This window comes from Centroberyx affinis, unplaced genomic scaffold (assembly GCF_046629955.1).
Source record: "Centroberyx affinis isolate AG114_WGS23_722 - 3 ecotype Tasmania unplaced genomic scaffold, CSIRO-AGI_Caff_v1 ptg008755l_1, whole genome shotgun sequence".
In the NCBI taxonomy this organism is placed as follows: Eukaryota; Metazoa; Chordata; class Actinopteri; order Beryciformes; family Berycidae; genus Centroberyx; species Centroberyx affinis.
This window is the reverse complement of record NW_027284308.1, coordinates 47,680-58,891: the sequence shown is the minus strand read 5'-3', so window position 1 is coordinate 58,891 and position 11,212 is coordinate 47,680. Positions and strand designations below refer to the sequence as shown.

The 11,212-nt window shown below is 43.9% G+C and overlaps 1 protein-coding gene across 1 annotated transcript; it reads left to right on the top strand.

Annotated features, from left to right (window-relative positions):
- Positions 1-1,497: 1,497 nt before the first annotated feature.
- LOC139640241 (ATP-binding cassette sub-family G member 8-like) lies at positions 1,498-10,053 on the top strand. Its single transcript, XM_071514419.1, has 13 exons — positions 1,498-1,551; positions 3,874-3,978; positions 4,178-4,325; positions 4,841-5,079; positions 5,364-5,496; positions 5,761-6,030; positions 6,472-6,631; positions 7,073-7,174; positions 7,274-7,473; positions 8,444-8,520; positions 9,141-9,408; positions 9,656-9,783; positions 9,916-10,053. The coding sequence occupies exons 1-13, from the start codon at positions 1,498-1,500 to the stop codon at positions 10,051-10,053; spliced, it is 2,022 nt and encodes a 673-aa protein (XP_071370520.1).
- Positions 10,054-11,212: the final 1,159 nt, after the last annotated feature.

Below are 11,212 nucleotides of genomic sequence, written 5' to 3'. Positions count from 1 at the left end.
GTGTGTGTGTGTGTGTGTGTGTTTGTTACCTGCAATACATAGGAGAAGCAGTCCTGAAACTCTTCTCTCTTCAGTTTCCTGCCGTTAATGAAGACCTCTCCCAGCAGCGCGCCAGAGTTTCCAATCCTCCCTGAGATGGCATCCAGCAGCGTGGTCTTCCCCGAGCCTTTAACACACACACACACACACACACACACAGACACACGCACACACACAGACACACGCGCACACACACACACACACACACACGCAGAGAGAAAGAGAAATTGCTATTGACTGCACATTCATAAAAAATACAAATGCATTTTGATTACTTAATTATTTTGATTGCTCGCAACATTTTGTTCTGTGGACTGAGCTGTGAGTACCAACCTGAATTGCCCAGTATGCCCATGATCTGCCCACTGTCTACGTGGAAGGAGACATCATTGAGGATCTGACGGGTCCATCGCTTCCTGTAGGAGGGCAAGTCCCACCATGGACCCACACGCTCACTGGACCACACACACACACACACACACACAGCACAAGGTTAAACAGACTTGTAAATGACCCCCTGATCCCCCTGCCACCCCTCTGCCTGTCAGTTTCTGCATCTGAATTTGTCTGTGATCTCCTTCTGCAGCTCTTACCTGACTGTGTAGGAGATCTTGTTGACACTGAGGCAGCAGGAGGGCTCGGCCCGCTCCTCTCCACCGTCCCTCCACACATCCTTCTTCACCTCCGAGACAAACTTGAAGGACTCTCTGACCCTGGTCCCGTTCTCCGGCCCCACGGCCTGCATCGAGTACGATTTGTTCATGTCTCCGCCGATATGCTCATCCAAACGGCAAGTATGTGAAAGGGTGGATGGGTGTGTGTGTGTGTGTGTATCTGTGTGTTTGTATAAGGTCCGTCTCAGGTTAAGCCAAATTGTGGGTCCGTTCGCTCATATCCACACCGCCCATATAGAGTGTGTGTAGCTCTAAATATGTATGCAGGTACAATCCCTCTGCCGTCAGCCCGAACTCCTCTTCTCTGTGCCCATTCCCTGTGCAGCGTGGTGGTTCAGCAGTAGTGGTGTTTCTCAGGCACCATAAACACACAATGACAATGCGTTATCTCAGAGAACTTTGATCTGCAGTTGCATAAAGAAGAAAAAAAAAACACTCTTGCTGAGTAGATTGACTGTTAGTCTCTCGTCAGTCCTCACATAGTATGCTACAACCAAGAAGGTTATGACTGACAGCACAGAAAGGATTAAGGAGCTGACATGACATGTGCTTGGACGCTCGGGTTATGAGAGCGGAGGCCTGTGAGCGGAGACAAGAGGAGTTCTTCAGCTGGACTGGAGTCAGACTGCCTGACGTGGAGAAGAAGAGGAGAACAGAGGAAAGACAAGAGGGAGAAGAAAGGCAGAGAGCTACAGAGAGGAAGAGACAGACACAGAACAGAGGAGGAAAAAGGGGGGCGTTGACCCCTTGACCCTACAAACTTCAACCAGCAACTTGCATCATCATGGGCACAGAGATAGACACTGGCCTCGATCACATGAACGGCTCCTTGCAGAAGGTCAGTCCATGACATGGGATCATGTAAACATCAGGACAAAAATAGCATGTTACCATTTACTGCGTACAACAACAGTTGCTGTATCTTTTGAAGGCATTATATTTAACTGGTGACTTATTTGTGGGTTTAGGTGTCCAGTGATATACTTTGTTGAATTCAAATCCCTTTCTTCTGTGGATCCTGTCTGTGGATCCCTTCCACCCCCCCACCCTCTGAGGTGGTGACTATGTGCTCCACGAATAACACACCAGTCAACTCACCAACTTTGAGTGGCACTGATTGCTCTCTGACCTAAATCCTATCAGGTCGACCATTTACAACGTGGAACTGGTGGTCAAAACAGTCAAGATGCTGCATTATTACAATTGTTAGACATAATAAAATTTACTATATTTTATGTAGTATATTTAATTTTTTTTTTTTTTATTACTTATTTTATATTTTCCTATTTCCCACAATTAGGATACTAGAAAAAAAACATGGGTCTTTTATAATTACTTTCATATTTCTTTGATTACATTTTAACAACATACACCATTTCATATTTTATTTTATCAGACTTTTTCTATTGGATCACACATTTGTGCAAGTTATTTCTCTCTTTATTTTTTTATGTAGCAGATTGATTGTTGGCTCTAGGTCACTAACCTTCTAATTTATATTGCTGTGTTAAGGTTCTTCTTGCAAACCAAATATTTGAGAAGGCTTTGGTTACATAACATTGCTAAATGTTTTTGATACCAATAATTTGGGGACCTTTTGTATTATTCTTGTGACCAGTGGGTCCGAAGGCTGACTTTGACAAAACCCTGCTCTACTTGAGCAGGATGGTTTAGCCAATGAATGATCAGTTTGGCTCACACATGGTTAAATCCAGTCATAGTTATCAAGCCTAGATTTTCCTCCACTTAATCCCAACCCGAACCCAATTAATCCCAACCAACTAAATGGTAGTGCTGTCAAGTCACAATTGTCTGCAGCAGAAGTCACTAGAAGTTGCTACATAACATAATACATTCACTTTCATATCAATTCACTGTGCATTCAGGTGCATAGTAGAGTACACTACATAAAAGAGAGATTTTGCCTTTAGAGTCTTCCCTAAATTAACTACAGAGATGGAGGTATCTTTGGTCATGTAATCTAAACATTTTTTTTTGTAGATGTGCAGAGCAAACAGCAGGCTGCTGGCAAAATTGAGGTTAATTTAATTGGTGTTAGTTGGAGAGACTAGACGGCGAGTGTTTCAGTCTCACTCTCAGTCTGGTTCAAAACCTCCAGACTTGTAGCTCACTAGACAGTGACTGTCCTCCAGGCCCTCCAGAAACCAGGCCCTCCCTCTCTCCTTCTCTTTAGATGTCAACAAAGCAGTGGAGGGTTGCCACATGTGGCAAGTGGCTGAGAATTGGACAGAACAGCTGCCTCAGTAGTAGCAAAATATATTGAAAGTCTGAGATCTATACATTTTTAGAGATACTCTGCAAAAGTAGATTTGGCACTAGTCGGTTACCAGGAGTGTCTGAAAAATCACTGGGTGTTCAGGTCACAAGTCAAGTTGTCTGACTGCTTCTGTACTAGTTAAACTGTCATCAATTGATTTGTCTATCATAATGAAGAGCTTTTAGGATTATATAATGGCAACATCAAGGGCAGGTTCAAATGAACCTTGGACCCACAAAACGCACACATGCCTACAAACACACAGACACACACACACACACACAGACACACACACACACAGACAGGTACACACAGATGCATGCATTTATGTGCACCCACACACACACCTGATCATTTATGTAATGGAGTCATTAAAATTGTCCAGTAAAGACAAGATAAAGATCAGCCGTATGATTTGCACATAGCACTCTTGGATTTGCTGACATTCACAGACATATAATATCGAGCATACAGGCAAAAAGGACTTCAGACATCAACAATAGTGATCCCAGAGTATTCCAAAATTTGGTAACCCCATTATGTCAATGGATTCAAGATTGAGATTTATAAGTGCAAGCAATTTCAGATACAGTATATAGATAAAATAATTTTTACTCTACAATGAATTATCATGCAAGTATTTCCATTTGTTTACTACAGCCAACTTCTGTCATTTTATTCTCACAGTTCTTAACAGTTTATATAGTGTCAAAAAAGGACAAAAGTTTTTTTTTTTGCACTCTTAAATAGGTCTTTTGAAATTATTTTGCTTTCAACTTTCCTGTTTATGTCCTTTAGTGTTGACACGGATACAAATAAATGATTCAAATGTGTCTGTGTGTGTGCGTGTACTCATTGACCCGTCTGCTTGTCCTCAACCAGCGCCAGGACACAGAGTTGTTCTCGTCATCAGAAGAGGACAGCAGTCTCTACTTCACCTACAGCGGAGGCTGCAATGAGCTGGAGGTCAACAACCTGCACTATGAGGTAACTACAGGGCAGCTGCCACGCTCTCAGGCAGGGAGATAAGGAAGATAGCCAGCAATCATTTGTAATTATCTGTACCTTCACCTTTGTGTGTGTGTGTGTGTGTGTGTGTATGTGCACGTACATACACACATAGACACACACAAACATAGGTGTATGTGTATATGTGCTCATTGTGCAAATGTGTGTGTTTTCCCAGGTGGACACGGCAGCCCAGATCCCCTGGTATGAGAGGCTGTCAGAGTTTAAGATGCCGTGGGAAATGAAAGGAGACAAGCAGACGGCCATTAACAAGCTTAACCTCCGAGTGCACAGCGGACAGATGCTGGCCGTCATAGGCAGCTCAGGTAACACACACACACACACACACACACACACACACCGTGTTCAAAATTGTCTTATAATTGTACACCAATCAAGGCCATAAAAATAGCGCCCTTCTTGACTGATGTCATTTGGTCCTCCTGGCTTTTGCAAACATGCATTTCTGACCTGATCTTTGAGTAGATACTGATGTGGGATGGGTAAGGACCTTAAACCAGCAGGCAGCCATTTTTATGCATCTTTATGGTCCATCAAAGCCTCAATTGAAGTGTGGTACAAGAAAAACACTGTCTCTACCTTGCTTTACAATCAAGGTGCATGCAGTAGAAAGGCCAGTGGATGTTCCAAAACACGTCTTTGTTGGTACAGAAAAACCAACACGTTTTGGCAGAAAGCCTTCATAAGGTTCTCTTTTGAGTTATATTGGTATGTGCAAGTTGCAAGAAGTTTCATCTCTATGTCTCTTAGTCAAACTTTTCCAGAAAAATGTGTATATACCTACGCGTTGTGCTTTAACCAACCCACCATCCTCTCCCAGGCTGTGGTAAGACGTCTTTGCTGGACATAATAACGTGTCGTGACGAGGGCGGCACGATGACGTCCGGTCAGATTCTGATTAACGGGAAGCCCAGCACGCCCCAGCTGGTGAGGAAGAGCATCGCTCATGTTCGCCAGGACGACCGTCTGCTGCCTCACCTCACCGTCCGTGAGACTCTGGTGTTTGTAGCCAAGCTGAGGCTCCCCACCCACTTCACACAGGCTCAGAGGGACCAACGGGTAAGACTGAGCTCAGTAAACAGACATGACTTGAACCATATCCATCAGGTACAAGGGATCCTCCTTTAACGGTTGTTTAACTACCTTTACTTGTATGACAAATGTACTTGAAAATTCTTACGCTGCATATGCTGTATTTTGGACTGGATGTGATGACAACGCCTATCCATTTTTCCTCAAATGCAATGAGTTGAAATACTGATAAATGATACTCAGCCACTCTGTGTGCTTTGGCATTTCCTGCCCATGTCACCAAACTGTCTCTCTGCCATTTTCTGCCGCAGGTTGATGATGTCATCGCGGAGCTGCGGCTGCGACAGTGCGCCCACACCAGGGTGGGAAACGACTACGTGAGGGGCGTTTCTGGAGGGGAGAGGAGGAGAGTCAGCATAGCTGTGCAGCTTCTCTGGAACCCTGGTGAGAGAGAGAGAGAGAGAGAGAGAGAGAGGAAGGGAGGGAAAGAGGGAGAAACTTTTTTATCTTGTTATAAAAACATCTCTACACTCTGGAGACCAGATATTTAAAGCCACATTTTCCACTAAGTGTATATGAGTCTCTACTATTCTTTTCTATTCACTGTATAGTTTATCTCAATGCCTCAACACTCCCATTTACAAGCAAGAAGAGTCATGTTCTAGATCATATTTTCTCTATTATTTAACTTGTCCTTCTCCATCTCAGGTATTTTGATCCTGGACGAGCCGACGTCGGGCCTGGACAGTTTCACAGCTCACAACCTGGTGATCACGCTGTCCCGCCTGGCCCGGGGCAACCGGCTGGTGCTGCTGTCGGTCCACCAGCCTCGCTCCGACATCTTCCAGCTCTTTGACCTCGTCGTCCTGCTCTCGTCCGGGTCGGCCGTCTACTGCGGCGCCGCCCGCGACATGGTGCCCTACTTCACTGACCTGGGACACCCCTGCCCACGATACTGCAACCCCTCCGACTTCTACGGTAGGCGTGTGTGGGGGGAGTGGAGAGGGAGAGGAGGAGAGGAAGGTGGGCCGCTGCGCTCAGAACAGTCAGTGCGTTGTCATTGTTTCAAATGTCTGTAAAGAATAGGGTTGCACTCAGCTACTAAGAGGGAGAAATTTAGGACAGAGGACTGCACTGTTTCCTGATGTCACGTTACATGATTTCTGGGTGTTGAAGTCTTCAATCAGTTACCGCCAGCATACAAAGTCACGTAGTGCTGCTTTAAAACAGACAAAATGTATTTGGCACTCTGGCCGTCATCAATGTTTTTCAGCTGGAGAGCAGAAAATGCTTTGCCTCTCCTAAAATACCCTATTGTTGTACCCTACTGTATGACCCTATTCTTCTTTATAAACCTAAACTGTACCCATACTCTTATCTTTCAAGCCTCACTCTGTGTGTGTTTGTGTTTGTGTCCAGTTGATCTGATCAGTATAGACCGGCGCAGTCCGGAGCAGGAGGCCCAGTGTTTGGAGCGGGCCAGGGTTCTGGCTGAGCAGTTCATGGAAAAGGTCCGAGACACAGATGACTCCATGTGGAAACCAGCTGGAACCGGCACAGCACCAACACACACCGACAGGTAGCTGTGTGTGTGTTTGTGTGTCACTGTGCTTCTCTGCTCCTCTCTTTCTTTTCTCTCCTATGCTCGTCTTTCTATTAATCTTTCCATTCTTCTACAATTTCTACTTCTTATCTCTTGTATTTCTCCTTTCTTTTGCTCTTCTCTCCTCAACTATTCAACTGGATAAGTATGGCACTAAAAGGGGTATTTTTCACTTCTCTTACAAATTTACATTATTACCTTGAATATATGAAACCTGTCAACACCTGTCAAGTTTTTTCAAGGGACAATAATTTATAATATTTTTAGTAAAATACTCTCCTCTTCCCACCTAGGGAGCTACAGACCATTTTTGGGCCGCTTGTTACTGCAAACAAGGAACAGCCAAGAGTGTAAATTCCATGAAAAGCATTAGATTATTAATTTCTAAAGACCTCCCCCCCCCTTCCTCTTTTCCAGCCCTCAGCAGCCCAGCAAAGTGGAGAGAGAAGAGGTGATCACTGTTTCCAAGAAGAGAGACAGACTGCCTGGCAGACTACACCAATTTACCATACTCATCAGGTATGAGCAACACACACACACACACACACACACACACACACACACACACACACACACACACACACAGACACTAACCTCCCCTCCCTCCTCCTCCCACAGGCGTCACATGTATAATGACTTCAGAGACCTGGTCACCCTATTGGTCCACGGCTTCGAGGCCCTCCTCATGTCGCTGCTGGTTGGTTGTCTCTACTACGGGGCAGGACAAGAGCGTCTGTCCATTCAGGACACAGTGGCCCTCCTCTACATGATCGGAGCTCTCACCCCGTTCGCTGTGGTGCTGGATGTCATAGCTAAATGTGAGTGAGCGAGTGGTGACACTGTAGGGATGCACATTAGGAATTCATGATGCAGATTAACTCTCAGTTCCTCATATTTACTGCTAGTCAAGTCCCTAAAGTCAAAGTTAAGCCCGTCAGTTATGTAGTTAGTCAAGTTCAACTCCAGATTCAGACCCCAATGTTCAACTCCAGTTTGAGTCCATCCTAAGTCTCAGGACCTGCACATATACAACTGACAAGGGGTCACATTCTGTTCAGGCACATTATCTCTCTTAGTTTTTCTAAATAATGGTGGGGTTTTAGGGAAGTTGGGATGTACAGCATTTGGAAAAGTCATTAACAATACAATTTTGTTATGGAATGAAAGAGCAAACCAACCGGAAGAGATGGAATGAAACAGTTTGGTGAGAGAGAGTTGGGCACAGAGTGTTTTTGGTACTAGTAAAAGATATCCAATGTCCAATTTCAGTTCAGCCAACAGCCATCAAGATATGAGTCCAAGGTAAAGTCTGAAAGTCATGCCATTAGTCATAAAATTGATTCAGTTGATTTACTCATGATTCAGAGTTCAAGACTTACTTTAACACTGCCTGCATATAACACAGGGTCTGTAAGCACGTATAGAAAGTGTTACAATATATGGAAAGTGAATTTAATAATTTCCAGATCTTAAAAACTTTTGGAATTGTACAGTTCATTCCTGATACAAAAATGGCTACACATTTGATGTAGTTGGAGACCCAATGTAATATCGCCTTTTGTGATATTTGTGATATACTTTATCTTCAGCGACTGAGTGATATGGCTTGGTTGACTGCTGTCAGCATATAGCATATTAAACACCACCTAAAATCTCCAAACTAAGGTCTATAAAATGTTTGGAAAAATTTTCCTGATAACAGAGGTTATAATACTCTACCTATGCACTACACTCCCAGCGTCTGAAGACTTACTGACTTTTCCTTAACAGTGTTCTCCTTCTCCTCAGGTCACACAGAGAGAGCCATGCTCTACCATGAGCTGGAGGATGGCATGTACTCTGTCACTTCCTACTTCTTCGCCAAGGTAAAACACAGTGATCAAACGGGATCTCCAGCAGGGGTCAGTCTTGCTCCACGCTGGAGTGACACTTCAGTGTGATTTACCACCCTAGTTCTAGTACAGTACAGTAATCTGGTTTTTGGAAAGCACAGGAGAATGTGGATGTATGTGTCTGCATGCAAATAGACCACCCAGATTCTATACTGTATACACTACCAGTCAAAGGTTTGGACACCTGATTGAATGCACTATATTTTTCATTATCTTAAAGCCATTTTGATCCAAAGGCTTATGCTTAAATGCTTGATTTTTTGTTTCTTAGACAAATATAAATCGAGAAGTTGATGCCTATGTATGAATTTCTTTCCAAAGCCTTTGCCTTTCCATCAAGGCAAAGGGCGGCTACTTTAAAGAATCTAAAATATAAGATAGTTTTGATTTGTTTACACTTTTTTGGTCACTTTATAATTCCATTTGTGTTATTCCATAGTTTTGATGTCTTTAATATTATTCTAAAATGTGGAAAATAGTAAAAATAAAGAAAAATGTGTGTGTCCAAACTTTTGACTGGTGGTATACATTTGTGTGCGTGTGTATCTGCAATTGTGTCCGTATATTTGAGAGTGTTCTCTCTCCACCTTCAGGTCCTCGGGGAGCTACCGGAGCACTGTGCGTTCACCTTGGTCTACGCTCTGCCCATCTACTGGCTGGCCGGGCTCAACGAGGCTCCGGACCGCTTCCTGCTCAACTTCTTGCTGGTGTGGCTGATGGTTTACTGCAGCCGCTCCATGGCTCTATTTGTAGCTGCCGCTCTGCCCACGTTGCAGACCTCGGCCTTCATGGGCAACTCCCTGTTCACCGTCTTCTACCTGACCGGGGGGTTCGTCATCAACCTGGAGAACATGTGGCTGGGTGAGGGGACAGACACAGACACAGACACAGACACAAACACAGACACAGGGTTCTTCATTTCTTTCTACCTTACCATGGAATGTGTTAGGAGACTGAGGGATATGGGTGAAGATAGAGAGTGAAAGAAAGAAAGAGACGGAAAGAGCAAGAGAGACAGACAGACACAGATGTACACACTTACGATTGGTACTTGACTTGATTGGTTAGTATGTGATCTTAAAATGTGTGTGTGTGTGTGTCTCCCCAGTGGCCTCCTGGCTGTCCCATGCTTCCTTCATGCGTTGGGGGTTTGAGGGCATGCTGCAGGTGCAGTTCAGAGGCAACAAGTACCCTGTCTCCATCGGAAACTTCACCATCAACGTCGATGGCATACATGTAAGTTAAAACCAAACGCACCCAACACAGTCGTTGGAGTTAAAACTAAACAGCTGCAGAATCGCACATGGGAGTTAATCAAACACAGTTCCATATTGCTGACCTTCCTTCTTTAACCCTCTTCCTCTCTAGGTGGTGGAAGCCATGAACTTGAACCAGTACCCTCTATACTCCTGTTATCTGGTCCTGCTGGCAGTCTGCCTGGGCTTCATGGGGCTCTACTACCTGTCCCTAAAATTCATCAAGCAGAAGTCCAGTCAAGACTGGTGAACACAGTTTGAACAGTCAGACCAACCTCTGTCTGATATCTGATATCTTCCATGGAACACATGGAACAACATCAAAAGTCTAGAAATGTTTCTAGCAGTGGTGGAAGGGGATAATTTTGGTTCTGGGTCGACTGGTTCGACATCCACCCATATTTTCCATTGTTGGTTACAGCGCTAACTGTTCTTATTAGGATATTTTACAGTGCTAAATAGTTAATTGATGGCAGAAACTTGCTAAATATATGTTTCTGTAATCTTAACAATTTCATAATCCTTCAAAATTGGTGGCCACCAGTGCTAGAAAATCCCCACCACTGTTCAAATGTTATGGAAGAAACGCTTGTCAGGGCAACCAGTTTGATGTCATATCAATCATGGCACCTGTGTGTGAAAGTCACTCTTGAAATCTTAATGGTGTAAGAAATCCTCCCATCTTTGATTCGACTGGTGAAAAGAACCTCACCATATCCACCATGTGCCCAGTCTCAGTAGTTTAAATACAGGAGGAGGAAACTAGAATATAAAAAAAGTTGTACTCACGGTGTGGAGAATCAGTGTAAATCAGCAGCAGCACTTGTTGCAGTACTGCTGTTTGCCGCTGGATGGCAGCAGAGCACTGCAGGTAGATCACAGTTTGAAATGATGGAATTTTTCTCTCCCTCTCTTTTCTGTCTTGGCAAATGATTAGAGCGCCACTTTGGCAGATATCCATCTGCAGCTTTTGCTTGTTCCATTTTCAATCTTCTTTTTTTCTACAGCTTTATCTTTTTTGTATATGTAAGGTTATTAAGCTTAACAATGTGTGTGCCAGTATAGGGAACGCTGAGAAAAGCCGAGCAGAGATTTAGTAAGTCACACTCAGAAAAAGAGCTTGTGTTTGTTGTGTCCTCATAGATTGAAGATTATGTAAGCTGTATTTTTTTTTTTGCACTGGTGCAAAAGCCTGATAAATATATCGCCGACATGGTTTGGGTCCAAATTAGGAAAGCATTAAATCAAGTTGCTCCACTTGAGCATGTTTATTTTTTCTGTCTGCTCTCCTTCGGCCTCCTCACTCGGTATGAGGAATCACTTGTAGCCATGCAGCTTCATATCCATGACAGTTATTAATCATGTAATGATCTTTGGTTGTTATTTCAGTGCTATGAAAAACCTTTAAG

Bases quoted from the DNA above. Each gene is read 5' to 3' on its own strand.
- LOC139640241 (XM_071514419.1), top strand. From the start codon at position 1,498: ATGGGCACAGAGATAGACACTGGCCTCGATCACATGAACGGCTCCTTG. The intron at 3,979-4,177 runs GTAACTACAGGG...GTGTTTTCCCAG, and splicing joins TCAACAACCTGCACTATGAG to GTGGACACGGCAGCCCAGAT. The intron at 9,409-9,655 runs GTGAGGGGACAG...GTGTCTCCCCAG, and splicing joins CCTGGAGAACATGTGGCTGG to TGGCCTCCTGGCTGTCCCAT.